Here is a 20,778-nt window from a genome sequence, read left to right on the forward strand (position 1 = left end):
TATGGAAAACTTTGTCTCCAATTATGTCCCTTTAAGACCGAGCCCATTGTCCCATCATGTACTCTATTATATAGTGGCCAATCTCAAATTTTAAAATATTTTGGAGCCGAAGGTATCGTCTTAATTTTTGGCAGCTGATATAGTAAGTCCACTGTACAAGAAAAAATAGAATCCGGTCCAAATTTAGGTAAGAATTAAGTTAGGTTAAACTAGTGCCAAAGATAAACCAAGCTCTTAAAAAAGATATTATATATATATCTACATATATACACACACACACACATAATTCAAGTTTTTTTTTTTATCACAAGTGAATACAATTAACTTTCATATTCTTTTTTCCCCCGGTAAAAATGTTGACAACATTTCAGCATAGTATTTATATTTGGAGGATATGGTCTGAAGGTTTGAGGTTGTCATTGTGAAGGATAAAGCAAAGTCGGGAAAAGGCTGCAATTTGTTTGTTTGAATCATTGACAGTCAGGCTACTGTGTATTATTTAATGTCTATTGGCTTTGATTTTAAAAGTGCGTGGTTTCCAAGAGCATCTTTAACGTGGGGGAAAGGGAGCAGCTGTCTTGCGGCCAGACTCACCTGAGAGATCTTAGCCGTCTCTTGGGTCCACTCAAGCTCCAGCTGCTGTATTTCCCTGGGTTTTCACAAGCATCATGATATGTCACATGACTGTTCATGATACATTAGAACTAAAGGCTAAACCTTCACAAATGTTTTAGGTCGATCCAACCAATGTTTTATCTTCAAAAAGTCGTTTGGGTGTTCACCTTGTGATTTTCTTAAGATGTTCAGATACTGAGGAACAGCAGCACATTGATGACATAGCACCCAGCATCTACAGCCACAAGAACAATGAACACTATGACTTCTTAAGTAGCAAAAACAATGTAAATATATATGCGCTGGCTAGCCCACAGTGCAATTCTATAGTACATGGTTTTGGACTGGAGCCCCCTATAAGGATGAGGACACGGAGAGCTCTACAGGGGCTAGGCTGTTGCCAGGTATATGCATAAGAAACCGGAACACATATATTGTGCTGACACCCATGTCAGAGGTGGCATATTGGTAAATTATACTATACTAGACGTGTAGTTTTAGCTAAAACTAGATCTAGGAGTGCATTAGAACCAAATGCTTCAATGTGCATGGTGTAACGGGAGTCAGGTAGACTGGATGGTTCCTGGCCATCAATACTGCCTTCCTTGCAGTCCATGCCGTCTACAACCGGGTAGCCGCTCTGGTTCTCAGGATAATGTATCCTTAAAGAACCGTACCACCAGCCACGACATTACATACCAGTCACCAACGCATACTTTATTGGAATTGGGCATGATTTATAAAGAAACACTGTGAGGGGAAAAGTTGACATACATTATTATTATTTATTGTTTTATATAGCGCCATCAAATTCCGTATCGCTGTACAATGGGTAGACAGGACATAACAAGTAGTATGTAACATAACAAGTTGACCTAGAGACAACAGGTGAGGAGGGCCCTGCTCAAACGAGTTTAAAGTCTAGAGGGAGTTGGTTGTATTACACAATAGGTAAAAGTGCCGGTGTTAGGGATAGACCAGCCACACTAGTAAAAGTATTACATCAGGAAACATGAACAGATTAACACGATTAACACATACAATTCCCATCACACAGACAACAATGGCAAATACACAACAGTTGTAATGGAATTCGGGAAGTGTAACACTTATTTAAGCATAGACATTTTTAAAACACGTACACAAAAAAACTTTACCCCTGCAGGTGAATGTAAAATTGCAGTCCCGATAATTTTCCTAAAACAAGGGTCCAGTGCCCATTACGCACAGCATTACTGCTCTACCAGTTCTTCGATTGTACATATACCTCTGTCAGTGTGATACAATCTTAGATTACTAAGAAATGAAAAATAAACATAATGCCTGTCGTTGCTTCCATATGAACTGATGGATTTATCAAATCGAACAAAATCTCAGAATACGCTAAAGCATTATAAGGAACAGAATAGTAATAAACAGAGCCTGCAGCTTTAATGCATTGTAGATCCTTGCAATGATAAATCCGGAAGGGTAAAATGTCAGTCATTGTGCAAAGGGTTGTTTCAGACTCCTCTAATAACGACCTGACCTTCTCGCTGCAGAAACAGAACTATGGTGCTATGCTATACTTCTCCGCGAAGGACACGTATAGACATGACATTACGAGATACATTAAACCCTCTGCCACACTGTATATCAACACACTCACTAAACATATTGCTCTGACTCTTATTCACCCTGAGAAATAAAATGAAGCGCTGTGACATTTGTATCATTTTACCAGGCAATGCAGAAGGAATACACCCAGATGGATCAGGCAGGTTTATCAATTTTACAGTAGGCAGGTGTTTCATTCTGCTGGGTAATATATTTGAATCACTGCGTGAAAATATAAATGATTATTATGTTCTACTCGAATCCTGCACGCTATTTAAAAAATGGATATCGCTACTTTTACAACATATAAATTGTGTATATATCGTCACCTGCCATAGCACTGCAGATATTCTTCCTTATTATTGCTTGATTAGTAGAGCTTACAATCTAAATTTGAAGCATTGAAATAAAACTTGAAAAGAAAAACTTGAAAAAAGCGCAACCACAGAAGATGCAAAAAAATTGAACCATCACAACGCCAAGGCTAGAGCTGTCTTTTTTTGTATTTGTAGATGATTTTCATTTGCTATGTTCTATTATTCTTCCCATCAGACGTGATGTTGAGCTTTGTTGAAAGAAATAGGAGTTTGTTTAATTTTCATTGTATATTTGAGTTTCTGACCACAAGAAAAATAATAAAATAGAAACTTTCTTACTACTTGTTACAAAAAGTTCAGTGTACAAACCAATGAACACCAGGAGTGAAGTAAAGTTCTAGAATTTTGCATGTTTTGGTTAAATAATTTTGTTCTTGGTTTCATGGAGACCATTTGGTTGCATCTTTCTTTTGTTAAGAAAGTCATCTAATTATAACTTGAAAAATATCACTATTAATTAGGCAGATTGGGGCTGCTAATGAGATCACCTCTAAGAAATGTGCATAATGGTGCACCAGAGATTAGTGGAACGTAAAATATGCCTTGGACACACCTTGAGGAAGCCCTACACTACTGTCAGTAGTGGGTAAAATGCATTGTTTGGAAGCAGCTTATTCTTAATGAGATACTAGTCTCATTTTAATGCACCTGGAAAAAATATTCCTGCAGCATGGGGTACTTGTACAACATGTGTAACATGTATAAACGCAAAGCTATACACTATGGCCCAATCCAGATTGAGCTGCATATTCTTTAGAATAATGGCTGTCGAGTACTGTTTCAATGTAGAACGGGGAGAGTTATCTCTGGCCAAGACCACTTGAATGGACGATACTGTGATATGTAGAATGATTGGATTAATAAATTAGATTGCATATGTATGTTTTATACAAATCTGGTCTTCTTAAAGGACTGAATGTATATTTGTGAAACAAATAAATAAAAACATGATTATTGTTAATCTACTTTGTTGACTGTTTTTGGAGTTAAGATTTAAAACAATATATATATATATATATATATATATATATATATATATATATATATATATATAATATATCATTACATTAATATAAAAAAAAAAGAAGAATGCATCCAGTGATTACAGATTACAAATAGAGTATAATGCACCTATTTTATGTTGTCTTAGACAGTGATAGGTTTCTGTCCTACGTGAAGTAGTGTGTGGATTTAATTTTTTTTGCGAAATTTGTGTTTTATTATTTTATACAAAAATATTAGAGGCTCTATTGAAATGCCATAGATCCACTGAAACCTCATAAATGAAATGGTCACAACATCATAACAGAGCATGGATAAGTGGTCACATCATTTATCCAGGGGTAAAATTGATCCTGAGAAAAAAAAATAAAAAAAAATAAAATATATATATATATATATATATGTGTTTGTCCTGCGACGCAGAGATGGTTTATCTGTATCATTCCATCTGTTGCCAACTATGCTCCATTTATGCAGCCAAATGCTCTATAGATTTTACAATGAGATTAATATACATTGGTTAGTACTGTGGAACACAAGTTACCGCTGACCAATTATGGTTGAAATGCTGCCAAAAAAGCCTAAATTCATACTTTTAATGACATGTATTACAAACCCTGGACCTGTGTGTGATAACTTGTATTCTCCAAACTTCAGGGTCTTTGGATGCCTGTCCCTGTGTCAGCCCATTCCTAGTAATTAACCTCATTATGACTGCAAATTTATTTTCACATTTCATAATGTTTGTGATAAGCCTTTGACTTGCCCTGCAACATTATTTACCTAGAATGTAGCTTTGCCTCAAGTATTGTTTTTCTGCTTCACGTTAGCTCACTACATCCTTAACAAGATAGTTTGTCTGTTGTCCACTTTAAATGGAGATCTCATCACATTTACAATGTTTGCACTGAAATGCAAAAGATCTGAAGAAGCTCACATCTTGCGATTCAAATATTTACCAGCCAGGTGAGTTTTATTTAATGAAACACTTATTTCCCAAAAGCCATAAATCCCTTAGAACTAGCAATATTTCCTGAGTGGACAAAATAATGTAAATTTGAACATCTCCGTTTCCTAGCCCACAGTGCAATATGTGTGTAGTTCATATCATCTGCACTGGAGGCTATTACCGAAGTGTGTATTCCGTGCCTGAGATGAGATTATAATGATAGGACAATCTCTTCTAGCCTTCGGCTCGCAGAATGTCTAACCATGAACCATTTGATGGTTCTTCTAAATATGCATTCTAAATATGCATCAGCATAGGGAATTGCTCCTTTGCAGGTTCTGATACCTTTTAATGGATTGGCATTATTATGTGAGCTTTTAAAGACACAATGCATTTGTCCAATTCAATTTTCAAATCGTATCCCTTATGGCCTAAATCACCTAATTTAAACACCATTTTGGAATTTTACTAAATCGATGCTGACAGAATTAACCCCGAGTGCTCTTAGACACATATTAGCTATGGATGCCAGCTTATCAATTCTGGCACTTCTGTTTTAGTTGACATTCTCACCCCTGGTGTTGCGCTGCGTCTCAGGCAACAGAGGGGTTAATCAAATCTTATTTTGAACAGTGTTACATGCCTGAGCGCTCTCACTGACATGCAATATACTGCAGTCAGATAATCAGCAACCAGACAAAAGCCTGTGTGTCTTTTGTTTATTAAAACACCCCGGAGGATTTACAGGGAAAGAGAAATTGTGACGTCCCTGCTGTTAATTAAGGCTGCAGAGAAGATTTTAAGCCGAGGCGCTGTCTCACCTCGCTGCTGCAGCTATTAAAGCAGATGGATACACAAAGCAATCTCACACATTTGTAAAGCTTTTAGTTTCTCCGCCATGTGAAAGCAAAGGCCACATCGACAGGTTTAATAGCAGTAATGAATGTTGTATGTGATTATTAATGTTAAAATGGCAGCATTAGCATGCCTAGACTAAGCTACCCACAAGTGTTAGTATACTTTTCCTACTGCTTCATGTTCCATGAGTCTTTCAGAATCCCATTCAGCTTCCCCAGTTGTGTCTGGAAATTAGTGTAAGTAACAAAGTTATAATTATTTGCAATATGCCTTTGTATGTGTTCAAATTCTGGGACCTCTTTCCTCATATGTAATTCTTACCAGCTACATACGAGGCATGAGGATCACTACATGGTGATAATTATGATTGCAATGTTCCTTAAAAGAGTTCTAAACTCTTACAATGGTTCAATAGAAAAAAAAATAAATACATTTATCAAGGAGATCATGTTAGCTATTTCAACTGTTAGAAGCAAGGACATGGCACTAATGTATAATAAAATTCCAAAAACCATCCACCATCTCCTTGTCGGACCTACGTAAAGTTTTGGGACCCATGGACAGGTTGAGGAATCCGTGGGCTTTATTGGATAATATCAATTGCAAATAGATTTTAATAGAATGGTTATTTTTTAAAACAAAAAATATTTGAAGATGTTCTAGACCAGGAAGATACCTCTTCCAAGTTTTGGAACTGCAGTGGTAGAGATCAGGTTTACGAGTCTCCTGAGTATTCTTAACCGCATTGCCATGACAACCAAAGAATGTTCATCGTTCCATATGGTTGACTCCTACCTTATGTGATAACATGAAAATTCATATTGCCATATTGGTCCCAGAGAAGATAGTCAAAAGATGCTAAGTGTGTCAGTGCTCATAGAATTAGATATAGAGCTATATAAGCTTCCAAGTCCTCGCTAAAAGATATTACAAACATCATTGGAGGTAGAACAATAAGGCAGGTCTTGTAAGCCTGTCAAGTTTAAAGACACAATAAAGCCAGACTTATTTTTTTCTTGGGTGAACTTCAGGTCTCCTTTTTGTTTACAATCTTCCTAAACTTATTAAAAGGAAGTAAAAGGTTTGTAGCACTGGCTGGTCCACTGATTACTTTAGCCCACTGTTACAAAATGGAAAGTAGGCTCAGGGTTCTCTTTATAATGACGTTGCCTTATGTTCCATGATACACATAGCCCAAATGCATAAATATTCATATATTGGGAAATTAAAACAGAAAAGCATAGAACTCAAAGCATAGAAAATGAAACGTCACATTCCACTCTAATTAAATTATTTGTCAATCAGCTAACAAAATAATTATTCTTCTTACAGCAACATTTTGTGCCATATCCTGGCATGTTACTGGTAAAAATCCAAGGTTGTTTGTAATTTCATAACTCTCATCAAGTGAATGTGGGTGTGCGATGTCACAGGCCAATTTTAACATAGTAACATTGTAATTTAGGTTGAAAAAAAGACAAGTCTATCAAGGATAACTTTGCTGTTGACCCAGAAGGTGGCAAAAACACATGGAAGCAATTTCTAATTGCGCTTCAAGAAAGGGGAACATTTCTTCCAAGTCCAAAATGTGATCAACAAGCTACAGCAAATAATTCCATTATAACCAATTCTATCCCTGTTTTGCAAAAAAAAAACAAAAATCATCCAGCCCATGTTAAGACATCTATTTAGTAGTTATGAACAGGGGCAGAGACTTGCGCAGCATATTCGTGCTGGGATCTAACCATTGACCTAAAAAACCCTTTAAGCTCAAAAGCAATGGACTGGCTATTTTTATTATAGCCCTAGGACAGAATTAAAGATTTATTTTTATACTGGTTTATCTGATGGGTATTTGATTATGTCAGACATTCAGTTAGCTGACTAACTTTTATGCAGTTTTGTGGGAACAAAAAATTGCTTTGCATGATGCCTCGCTCCCCAGTTTTGTCTACGACTCCGTACCTCTTCCCTGGATTATGATTCTTGGGCATGATACCGTTTGGAGATCTCCAGACGCAGCTAAATTGTGCTCCGACTGTCTATGAGTGAATAAAAAAGCACCATACTTGTAGAAAGGAAATATAACAATCCCATTGAGCAGCCAATGGCTTGCTAATGCACTTCATGTGTAGTTTGGGTGATATGACAACAGCTTATACAATATAAAGAGTTAAAGGATGTTAGGTTTGAAACTGAAGATAATGACTGAGACATATAAATGTTGGAAAGGTAAAGTCTCCTTTGTAACAGAAGAAAACTATTTTATTTTGTATGCCAGGGAAAATGTGGGAGGAAGAAACTGTAATAGATGACAGTAAAGCTCACCATTGGGTTTATTGTAGTAGATCTCAAAAGTTCTTCAGACCAACAGGGGTCTTGAGAACCCTTCTTTGTCGTCCTTAGGATGATATAAATTGTGTTTATATATATTTAAAAAAAAAAAAAAATACTCAGCTTGCGGAGAAAGGTTTATTTCTTACAGCGAGTTGTAGTTTAGATTAAAAAAAAAAATCTCTGAATTATGCATTTGCAGAATGAGTATGTAAAACAGACTGCAAGCTCATATGACCTATTATGTGTCAGAAAAGGGTAAGAGCCATTCCTGGGACCTCTTAGTCTTAGAATGTTGGCCCAATCTTAGGGTGAAGGGGCACATTGTTAGAGTCACAAAGTCTGGCTGACTCCTTCCTATTCTATAGTGCTGTGATCATATAAAGGCCTTCCACTTGGTGTTTTTGCTATCACTATGTTATGATTGATATCCCTGCTTTAATGCAAGTGACTCAATTAAGTGTATCTTTAAAAAATGACAAATCTGTGTTTCCATGAGAACTGGTATTAGAGTCATTTGGTTAACACATGTGACAAACAAGTCACTACATATAATCTTCAAAATGAGCTATTTCAAGCGTGTCAGGGTCAGCTCACTTTGAAATTTCCCAGGTACGGTAAGAGCCCTTTCTATAGGTTGAATAGAAATGCATTGCTCTATCCACCCTCTTAACTACACATTATTGAATAAAAAAAACCCTGCTAAATAGATTCTAATATTTGTCATGAGTTTACAAAGACAATAAGTACAAGTAGCATATTGCTATTTCAAAACTTTTCTTTCTTCAAAATTAGTGACATTATAATATTGATATCTGTCATGAATCCCTGAATCACTTCCCATATGTACATATTTTTCAAAAGTAGACCCAGGATATTTAAAATTTTTTGGCGATTTTGTTTTTACACAGTAAAGGGCAAGAATAACTCCGTATGCATAACTTATACTTTCATGGAAAGTGCCCATTAAGTACCCATAGCATCAACAGCTTTTCAAGCCTGGGAGATTTGTTTCTCCAGGCATTTGGACTTTATACTTGACTATAAATGAAATTAATTAACATACTCTATAACATTGCTTAGCATAAGACCCTGACATTGTTGCTTTAAGTTAAATCTGTGAATTTGTTCTAAAATGTCAGCCCAGAACAAGTAAGGTAACCTCAAGTTCAAATAATTTTGCTAAACTATTCTTAGCTTTGAGCGTCACTTTTTTGATCAGCAACATCATGTAAAATGTTCCGAGTTTTAAATACACCTGTATAATTAGATGTGCCTTCATATCTGCATAAGTTGCAGACCACCTTGTGCCAGAAAGACAATTTACAAGATTTTACTTTTTTTAAAGGTGTTATCTGTAAGACGAACCTCACATAAATGCATGAAGCCTTTCAATGATTGCACAAATCATAAGCTTGCATATTGTTTTCCGATATGAATTTCATGAATCTATCCATTACAGACGACTTGTCATCGCATATGTCTAAGAAAAGTAACACCAGTGTAATTGAAAGCAGCAAAACCTTATATTTTTTGTATTCAAATGACAGGTGACATGAAGAAACTTTAAGGGAGGAAAACCTACCTAACAATCCACCTTTCAAGTATTAGTAGAACTACCTGGTAAAGTGTTGTGACTATAACTAAAAGCAAACTTTGACTTTGTGACACATTTTTCTTTTTATGAGGCAAGTATGAGGCCACACGGCCTGTATTTTACACAAATCCAGTAATCAACCCTCTGGACCTGGCATACGTAAAATACTGGGTCTCAGCTCCACTGACCAGGCCTCCTGGAGTGCTTCCTAGAAAGGACGTTATACGGAAGTGCCCAGAAAGGCTTGTCAATGGAGCTGAAACAAGGATGAAACAGATAAAGAAAGAAGTGGCAAGAGAAGAAGCAGAGCTGCGGGAAAGGAGACGCGGAAGTGGCTGGCAGAAAAGGTAGGGACATTGAGAGCGTGTGAAAGAGAGTAAGACTGGGAGAGAGTGTGGGAGAGAATAAGAGTAAGGGAGAGTATGAGTAATAGTGAGTGAGAGTTCAAAAGCAACGATATTCAAGCTAAAATTATGATGATGGGAAATCGGAGTTATGCTGTACCACAGTCAATGTCTGGCTTAGTATATAGTGATGGGAGTTATGGTGTGTCATGTCAGCACCTGACTCAGTATGCAGTGATGGGCGTTATGCTGTACCACCATCTGTGTCTGCCTTGCTATATCAGGATAGGAGTCATGATGCACCACCATCTGTCTGTGTTTGGTTACCTATATAAAGATAGGAGTCAAACTGTACCACCATCTTTGTCTGGCTCACTGTATAGTGATAGGAGTCATGCTGTACCACTGTCTGTATCTCGCTCACTGTATAATGATGGTGTAAGGACTTACCTGCAGCAATCCCGACTTATGGAGGACTGATGCTATGGACTTTATCAAAGCATATCATGCATGTGCCTCTATTAGGTCTCACAGAACACCTCTGTTCAACTTTTACCACTACCTATTCCCAGTCTCCCTGTTAAGCGGGACCTAGGACAACACAGGTGATGTACCCAGTATGCAGAGACAGTAGCGTTTTCACAGAACGGTAAGCTCAGGTGGTAAGTCCAAGGCTAACAGGCAGTACAGGGTCAGCGGTAGAGAATTGTATACAGGATATTCCGAGATCGGAGCAGACAGCACAGGATCCAATTCGGGAAGCAAAGCCAAAGGTCTAGTACGTCAGTCAATCAGAAACAGGAATTAAGGAATAAACGAGAACCCAGAGTAACACACAAGTGACTCTTTGAACGGGCACTGAACAACTGGTAGAGCAGGTTTATACAGGGACAAAGGTGGGAAAAACGGAGAACTGGCCAATGGGAAGCAGGGTGACATCATCGCAACCGACGTATGATTTATGTTAGTCTACGCGACTAACATAAATAGCGTCTACGTGTGCTACACCTCTACTGTTCCTATTGTCTGATCTTACCCAACTACGTTTGATCTTGCTTCCTGTATTAAGAATTCAGTCCAAGACTGGGGCATCTCCAGTTCTAGTTATCAGCTCTGACCCTCTCTGCTTTATGGAGTACGTCTCAACAGTCTCGTTACAGATGGGAGCAAGGCTGCACCACCCTCCATGTCTTGATCTAATTTTTCTTGGGTGGTGTGCGCAAAAAATATTCTGTTGTGCAAAATTTTTCCCAGAGCCAAAATTTTGTGCGCACAATATGCTTCTACAGTCCATATAAAGCGAAGTTGGTGGAGCTGGAAAAAAACAAAAATAAAACACATTGTAAGGGGAGTGGAGCTATATATTTCCACCCCTTTTGACTCCATGGTCTATTTCAAAGGTGAAATTCTCACTGCAAAAGTTAATTATGAGTGAATCATGAGTGGGGGCTCCGGGCTGCATAAAAGATCAATATATATATACATATATAATTTTTTTTATTGGGAAAAACTGCATAGCTTCTGTCGTTAGGCAACCATTGACAGGGGTACAGCATACCACCTATCACTATATACTGAGCCAGACATTGACGGTGTTGCAGCATAACTTCTATCATTATATACTGAGGCAAATATTGACAGTGGTGCAGCATAACTTATTATTTACTGAGGCACTCATTGACGGTGGTACAGCATAACTGCTATCATTATATACTGAGGCAAACATTGACGGTGGGGCAGCATAACACCCATAACTATATACTGAGGCACGCACCGACGGTGGTACAGCACAACACCTATCACTATATACTGAGGCACACTACAACACCTATCACTATACACTGAGCCAGACATTGCCAGTAATGTAGTATAACCCCTATCACTATATACTAAGCCAACCATTGATGTGGTCTGGCTTAGTATATAGGGATGCACCAAAATAAAAATTCTGGAACGAAAATTCAGCATTCACTTGACCGAAACTGAAAATGTCCCCCCCCCTTTAAAAAAACAAAAAACAAAAAAACAACCCACCAAAATTGGACAAAAATAAATAAATATAATTGCTAACAGCAATCACACTCCTATCATGCCCAGGTAGCCAGTACATGCTGGAACCTGGGCATCATATTAATGTGATTACAGCCTCCCTATGCCATGCTAGGCTACCCCCCCCACTTACACATCAATGCTATCACACAAACATTCAGCATAAACTACAGCATAACACCCATCACTCTCACACACTTACTAATCCACTCTCACTTAATGTTTTCCTACCTTTCCTCTGTTAGTTACTTTTCCTCCTCCTCTTCTTCTGTGTCCTGTCCTTCCGGTGCAGTAAAGACGGCGGGCGTGGCTTCAGTGCTGTGCGCCAGGATATGACACCAAATCCCGACGCACAGCATCAGTTGCCGCGCGCATCGCAAGGGAGCAGGATCAGATTGATTTTAAGCCGGTTGGGGAGATCAAAAATCTGTCCGTCTCTGGAGGAGTGCCAGCGTCACCCTGGACGGACTGCCGCCCCCCCCCAGCTCCCCGTACGCACAACTTTAGGATGTGTGTGCTCCCTCGAAAAGTCATGTGCGCGCGCACAAGCGCACAGCTTAGAGGGAACACTGCCACTGTCTGGATCACTATATAATGATAGGAGTCAAGCTGTACTACTATCTGTCTGGACCATTGTATTATGATAAAAGCTATACTGTATCCCCATTAGTGTCTGTGTAAGAAATTATGACCCTCTTACAGGGTTATTCTTTTAGGGAATGTGTGACGAATAAAGCACAAATACAAGCGCTATTACAGGTTGTAAAACATATAACATACACAAAACACTTGATGAAAAATACAAAAGAGATATTCAAGCACATCCTTGGAAAACCTCTCTCAGCTCACATGCTTCTCCCAGACGACATCTTGCATAGCTTCGTAATGAGTCTCCTGACCCAGCACTACTGTGCTCTCTTTTCTTACTCTTCTGACTACTGCAGCCCCTAACTAGTCATTCCAGAATTCCTTGTACCTCCCAGAAAGTGGTTCACCCGACCACTCTTTCCAGAGATTTCCTGTATGACCCAATCATGGAGGAGATAGATAGTCTATGTGAAAATACACACATCTATGTTAAAATACATCTTCTGCTTCTGCTTGGGGGTACGGCATATCTGTTGGAGCCTTTGTTCCAAACCCTTTGTAGCGCAAATGACCTTACATTGCATAACCAGATCTCAGCTTACAGAAACCCAAATCTTCCCAAAAACATTTAGCAAAAAACTTAATACTAGAGTTTAACCCCTTCAGGGCCGGCGTTTGCGTACTGCGTCTTCCCTTGAAGACCGCAGTTTTTAAAAAATATTTTAATTCCATGCTCGTGATTCGCTTCAAAGCGATCACGCGCACGGAATTGAGGGGGAGTGGCTGCTACGGATGGGAACGGTCCCCAGCGGTCAGTAGCAGCCGCCCTTCGCGTTCCCAGCGTTCATAGCGACGCTGGATCGTGCATCAGCGATGACGTACGTCCCAGCTAGAGAGCGAATGACTCACATAGAAAATGAGCCCTCTCAAATAAATAGAGTACCTTCACCATGTGTGCTTGGAAAGACAGCCTCCGTTACTGCCCTTCACTTACGCTGAGGCTTCTATGAAGCTGCAGTGAAAGTGCCTGTCAGTAACGGAGTTAGGAGAGAGGCAGAGTGATGACAACGATTTTCATTATCGATTATTATCGATTAGTTGTTTGAGCCCTAGTTCCCACTATAGGTTCCTTTAACACTCAAATTGCATGCCTTGTTTTTAGGCCTCTGACCTCTGCCCACCATGACATCTGGTGTATTTTCACACCAACAGCATTCCCTTTGCTGTTCACTTACACAGTGTATTGAAGAGACCATACAAGAGATGGTGCGTAGTGGTGATACCCATGAAGGTGTTTGTGAACGTTTATTGAAACCTGTATAGCTGGAGTGGGTTTTTGCTTCAACCCTTCAGGGTGTTTGATAATTTGTTAATTTGCCCATGGCTTCTGGAAATTAAAAGATACTCTACACAGAAAGTGTGTATTGTTATCTTGTCAAAATTACTAGTGGTTCTCTTATCATTCTTGTCTCAGTATTAATAGCCGGCTTTACAAAAGGTCATCTAAAAACATCCTAAACATATAAAATACACAAAACATACATACCAGATACTAAAATACAGTAACTTTTTGGCATCTTCTGTATATAGGGAACTTTGAGAACATTAATTTTCAACAGTCTCTATGAAGATAGAGAGAGAACAAAAAGTATATTGAATGCTAACATTACATTCGCAATGTCAGACTATATGACTTGGCAGCATGCAATCTATTTAAAATAAAATATGAAAAGTATGTTGCCATTCAGAAATATGAATAAAAATCAGATTGAGGCTATATTTTGTTTGTAACAAACAAAACAAAACAATGATGTTACACAATCACATCTCTCCACTGTGATCAAAATATAAACCCCATATTTGTAACAATTCACCTAATCTATGACTTTACAATTATTTAATCGAGCAACAAAAATAAAAAAATAGTAACATATCTGTAGCTGGCAGTGCAGGCGTCCTAAACTTATAAACAGCTTACATGTTACTTAGGGAAACCTATGTGTATTGCTGGAGAAAAGTTAAATTATTCATAAATACCTACTTCAGGGCAAGCCATGCATTCCACCACAAAATATAATGGTAAAACATGTCACCCAAACAATTAAAGTAAATATATATACATATATGTATATATATTTAAAGACCCTACCCTCTTTAAGAGACATGCAAACTAGGCCTAGGGTCTCTCCATGGGATGATGTTCCCAGATGTTGTACACAGAACAGTAAGGACAACGGGCACAGGGAAGGGTTTTTAGGGCACTGCGGTCAGGCCTAGAGGAGCACTGGAGTCAAGCTATCAGACACTTTCAAATCAGTGGTCATGCCATCAGACGCTTTTTCTTTAGATTTGCAAAAGGTGCATTAGACCTGGAAATGTGATAATAATCATATAATGTTACAATGTTTAGTGGATTTTGCAGAGTTCTCACACAAATATATCTCCCCGCAAAATTAGATACGTTTATTAAACAAATTAAAGGTAATTAATTAAAAATGCACTATACTCTCAGAAACAATAGAGGGGCATGTGTTTGAGATATCTGCAGTGTAACTGTATTGGTCCAATGGGGGAATTTTTTTTTAACCCCATGTAGAATGTTGAAAAATGCCGGTTGCTGTTTACTGGGCTGATATTTGGGGCGCTATAGCTTTACATTTCCACAGTAAAAATGCACCATATTCTCAGAAATAATAGAGGGGTGTATGTTTGAGATATGTGCAGTGTAACTGTATTGGTCCAACGGCGGAATTTTTTTTAACCCCATGTAGAATGTTGAAATATGACATTTATCAAGTACTGCGCTGATATTTGGGGTGCTATATCTTTAAATTTCCACAGTAAAAATGGACCATATTGTAAGAAATTATATAGGGGTGTATATGTGAGATATGTGCAGCGTAAATATATTGGCCCAATGGTGGAATTTTGTAATATATGCAGAAATGCTAGAAAATATAATTTGCTGGATATGAGCGGATATTTAGCTTTCATTTGTTTAATAAACGTTTGTAATTTTGCAGGGAGATATATTTGTGTGAGAACTCTGTAAAATCCACCCAGAATTGTAACATTATATGATTATTATCACATTTCCAGGTCTAATGCACCTTTTGCTAATCTAAAGAAAAAGCGTCTGATGGCATGACCGCTGATTTGAAAGTGTCTGATAGCTTGACTCCAGTTAGAGGAGCGCTAAAGGTTAGTAAATTTACTACCATCTTTATTTTTTAATCCATTGCTTTAATATGCTTCCTGTGTGCGACTAAAGACACTGCGTCTGCCACAAACACAAGACTCGGCTCCGCTAATGGTACTCTCTACGTCATTTGCTCTGAAAAAAATATATTTGGAAGATTTCCTGCAGTCATTTATTAAGCAGACATTTTTTCGCAGGGTACAACTGTTATAAACTCCTAAGGAAACTAGATTCTTGCCTCACACAGCTTACCGTCTAAGAAAAACTTTATTTGTACCTAAGAGAGGACATACTCGTAAAGCTATAAAATAGGACGTACTTTTAGGTTTTCTATGTATTTCTAGAGCTATTATGGAGCGTGCAGTGTAATCTCAAACTTTTTGTTTCATATCTGCGGCAAATTTTTACAGTTTAGCATTAGGAAAGCTAGCAGATTTCAGTGACAGCTTGACACTCCGCCGAGTACACTAACTTCCCAAAGCGAGACATACAGGAGAGTGCCAGGTCTGTCTCTAAACCGGTGCTATGCAAAATATGCGTGCCGTAGACATCATTTACGAACATGAGAAAAACGAAGACCTGCTCCTTGAAGCGGACCTACAGCCACTAGTCTTCTTCCGGTGCAATCCAGCGCATGCGCATTGGCTCAGTCCACCTACCGGAAGCAGCTGCCTCGGATACCGGAAGAATCGCACTGGACGCCTGAAAAGAGCAACCGTGTGGATGAAGAATTACGCCAGTAGATGAAGGGCGCGGGGCGCCGGATTAATGGTATGCAGCCCGGTTACCTACAGCACCGGGCCCCCGCGAGATCGGGGTCCTAGATACGTGCATAACGCATAACCAGCTTATGATGGCAGCCCTTCTCATAAGATCACAGAATCTTCTAAGTAATGATGTCAGCTGTGTTCATACAGGCTGCATCAGTTACCACACAGAGGAATGTGATCACTTCCAATATCTTAATAAATAACTCTATTTGTATATGGGCTTGCCTTAGTCTGTCATCTAGTTTTGTCAGACCCCAAGTTTTGCCAAGTTGTTGGCGCTTCATAAATACAATAATAACAGGGAAACTCATGTAATATGTTGCGATAACACATGAAACTTTTTAATAACATGTTTGCTATGTAATTACATGTATCTTTCTCATCATGCATCTGCCATGCTCTTAGCTTTTCTATTGGCGTACAGTTTGTCCAGGGAGGATTGTTATCAGGGAAGGTTGCGAATCCCTTGTAATTAATGCTCAGGGCATTTAGTATTCGTTCACTTCTCTGATCCCCATCGTTGGTTATTTCTTACTAAGGTTGACATCTTATATGATATTGGCACATCCTAATATTCAGCGATCATGCTTACCATCATACATGGCTGCGGCATATAATAATATCATCAATAAAGGGGTATTAAAGGGGTACTCCCACCATACATTTATATCCTTCAGTTACTGCCCTGTCATATTTGTTGCAAAACATGCCCTAAGTAGTAACATGATCAAGACTTGGAAGCCTCTTGGAGGTCAGAACATGGTACTGATTGCATCACATTAAACAGAATTGCTGCACATGACATCATAGACCCTTCCACAAGCTGTGTATTGGAGCAAAATGTGTCTCAGTTTGCAACAATGTCCTGGCTTCCCTTAAGGCACATCTCGCTACAGCTCACACCAGTAACGCTATTTAATGTATGAAGTCCTGCTAGGAAAAGCGACAATCAGCTGCAGCGTTCACTGGATTTACAGCGGGTAAATCACACTTGTAAACTAGGTGTGATGGACTAACTAGAGTGCACTCATGCTTAACTTTATCTACTTTTTCTTGCTTTTCTGTTTCAAAAATACTTACAGAAAAAAAAAAAAAGGAGTTCCCCTTTAAGGAGCGTCATCAAGTGCATGTAAATAAAGTCAAACTTAAGTTACATTAATATGATGTCATAAAGCTTCTATTATGCTGTGAGAATGAAAACGAGAGATAAGAACAATTTTATGTGTATAAGTAATAAAAAATATAATATAAAATGTCAAAGGCGATAATATGCTGTGGAAGTCAGTAATCTGAGCAGAACCCTGAGTCTAGAGGTTCATTGGGGTGCAAGTAGGGTTGTTACAGACAGCTATAGGAATGGTTTATGGTTAGAACGCAGAAATGTTCAGGACTGGTAAATGATTACATTTGCCATAATTGCCTGTTTTTTCACAGATCTCAACTGTCCAGAATAATTAGAAAACTACAAGGTAGAGGTGGTCTTGATAAATAAAGTTATGATTAAAATTAGGGCTCTTTTTAAATTAAAAAAAAAAAAAGCATGTGAAAGATATATATATATATATAGAAAGAGAATATAATGCCCACAACTCTGACGATATCCCTATACTCTATGTACATGCATATTTTTAACAATATTTTAATATTTGTAATATTACCCAGATGTTTTTGTCAACTCTTTTAACAAAGTTGGCGCTTTGCTGCCCAGTGATGAGCTGCTTTGCGTCTCTTTGGGCTTCGGTGAAAGAGTTAAACCATTTCTGTCTCAAACTCTCCGTCATCTCCCAGTCTGAGAAATGCCAAGGTCTTTTTGACATCTGCTCTCCGATTGATACTGCAGGCTTTGCCGGTAACAGCTGAAAAGGCCCCACAGGTGCTATATAAAGAGGTGACCATGTTGTCATATTTCATTGCGGCATCCTTCTGCAATGCCATAATTACCTAATTAGGTTGTTAATTAGGAAATTAGCATTTTGCCGTATTGATAGAAGGCGGCGTGCAAGCTGGGCACGTTTGTCTACTTTAATTTAGGATTTGTGTGTCTATCATAGCACTCGCTAAGCTGAGCCATGGGAAAGGATGCATGCATGGATTGGATCATGAATGACAAGCGTGTCGATGTATTTGTATCTTTATATCCGTATTCCCATCGTATATGTGGATGTTTTTTTTCTCTCTGAATTATTTGCTGCAAAGTTGTCTATATTTTGTATAATGCTATAATTGCAGTTTTCTTGTGAAAAGCTGGTTTTACAGGAGTTATATCAGAGGCCCTTTGACATTTATTCATCTCGTTCTCAAGAGGTTTACCCACGCCTAGTAATGTCCGACTTTTATAACAAGAGGACTTCTATGCAGCAGCACACTAAGACAATGTGTTTAATAAACAATTTGTTAAGGTAGTAAAGCATTGAACTCCTCCACTTCGATACGGGTTATGGTGGGCCCGGCAAGCTTCTCCTACATCAACAGGCAGTTTGGCTTTATATATTGTGTACTATATGCAATTGTCATCTCACCAGTATGAAGCAATACGTTCCTAAAAATCCCCAAGCCTTTTCTTATATGGCAGAGTTTCATTTGCCCCTTTCCCCGCCACCAGCGATTTTTACGTGAAGTAGATGTTTGGCTCGAGTGCTGGCTCGACAAACACTGCAGTAGGAGCATTTTCTTGTCACTGATTGGCTGCTTAAAGGTTTACAAGCAGGGAGCTGCAGCTTCTCCCTAAGATATTATTATTATTTTTTTTTTTAACTAAATGAATGTGTATAAAATTACTTACAAAGTACTCTTGTATGCATTTATTGTTTGGAGGACACCGTAGTATCCTGTAATTATACAGTACATTGGGTCATCTTGACACATCTTGCAGTAGAAGCTTGCTGATAATAATACACATTGCGGTTGGCGAGCCCTGCCTTTCTGCATTTCAGCTGCTGATTTAGTGAATAAATCCCAATATGTGTATTCTTCGGGTCTAGGTAAACCAACTGCTTCTGGAAGGAAAGAGACCACTTTTCTAATACATTTGTATGTATTACAGTATGTATGTTATTCTTCCAGGTTTGGCAAGTGGTTAGTTTAGCGGAGAACTCATGCCAAGTTCTTGGGTTATGTTATGTCTAAGAAATATGTATTCATCTAACATATAGAGACTCTCTTGCTACATGTATACCGGTGAGGGCAATGGGTAATTCCTTGGTGCTCATAGTTTTAGCCTGACATTTGCTTTTAGACAATGTACAGTTATCACACATTTAAAGGTTCTGTTCAGGACAAAACATTAGTTCAGATTGCTTCTATTTTGACCAAATAAGCATTATCGTAACTGTAATTTTTATGCTTGTCAAAGCCTTATTAGCACTACAACTTTACTTTACAGGGCAAAACGTCTACATGGATCACAGGAGCTCATGGTAGGAAACCTCTGCTTCACAGGCGCAGAGAATGGCCTTTCTGGACAACCCCTTGATTATATTGGCCCACATTCGCCAATCCCATGTCACCAGCGATGACACTGGCATGTGCGAAATGGTTCTCATTGACCATGATGTGGATTTGGAGAAGCTGTATCCGTCATCATTTCCTGGAGATAACGCTACACAGACCCAAGGGAATGGAGGAGAGACTCAGGGCTTTGTCTATGCCCAGTCGGTAGATATCACGTCAAGCTGGGATTTTGGAATAAGAAGAAGGTCAAACACGGGTAAGTCTTTCATAGGAAAAGTTGTATTTCATAGATTTACGCAGAAGTGTATTACATACTATTACATTCATATCGGTGCAAATTCTACTTTTGGTTAATCAAGAAGGTAGCTACAGGTATTATTGTTATTGTCTTATATAGTGCCATCATATTCTGTAGCACTGTACACTGGGTAAACGGGACATAACAATTTGACTCACAGAAATAGTATGTTTGTTCAGTAGTTTCTTGAGGTGAGAAGTTTGAGTGGTTAGATCTGATGGAAGTCCCAGGCGGATAAAAATGGGTCGGCAATATAGTCCTTTGTAGTTAAAGGGCAGCGGCAGAACTGTCTCTATGTCTTGTGGACTTGTAGTGCAGCTATGATACTCCTTAAATCACGGCCTCCATTGGGGTGTTGAAAAAGTAAGCCTAGGTAACGGACAAAAAAATTTAATATCTGAAGTTTCATCAGTGCTCAGTCACAGTCTCTCGGGGTTTATACATGTATATGGGGACCATAGGCCATATAGTGTTGGCTTTGTCAGAGTAGATGTGGGCAAAAAGGTCCCTTGATGTAGTGCAGCCGATTTGCAATAAATATATTTTCCTCTTGATCCCCAAATGGAATTAATAACCACATCTTCAGGTTTTAACCAGTCTGAGTTGCAGGTTTTAATGTCTCTGTCTATTAGTTGTAGAGGTGGAGAATTTTAAGGCTTCATTATCTAATATCTTACCAGCTTGTAAAACTGGTATTCTTGTCTCGACTGGTTTTCTTCAGTAAGTACCTTCAAAATTGCTAACTTACAGCC

The 20,778-nt window shown here is 38.6% G+C and overlaps 1 protein-coding gene across 1 annotated transcript in view; it reads left to right on the forward strand.

The window, feature by feature from the left end:
• The first annotated feature begins 19,725 nt into the window (after positions 1-19,725).
• LOC149284942 (target of rapamycin complex 2 subunit MAPKAP1) overlaps positions 19,726-20,778 on the forward strand; it is a 52,151-nt gene continuing 51,098 nt past the window's right edge. Inside the window, exon 1 of the mRNA XM_089496120.1 lies at positions 19,726-19,984. Within this exon, the coding sequence (XP_089352246.1) occupies positions 19,726-19,984 (259 nt within the window). The remainder of the gene's footprint in view (positions 19,985-20,778) is intronic.

The sequence above is a fragment of the Sceloporus occidentalis genome, unplaced genomic scaffold, assembly GCF_023333645.1.
Source record: "Sceloporus occidentalis isolate IW3139 unplaced genomic scaffold, rSceOcc1.0.p SCAF_87, whole genome shotgun sequence".
NCBI classification, from domain to species: domain Eukaryota; kingdom Metazoa; phylum Chordata; class Lepidosauria; order Squamata; family Phrynosomatidae; genus Sceloporus; species Sceloporus occidentalis.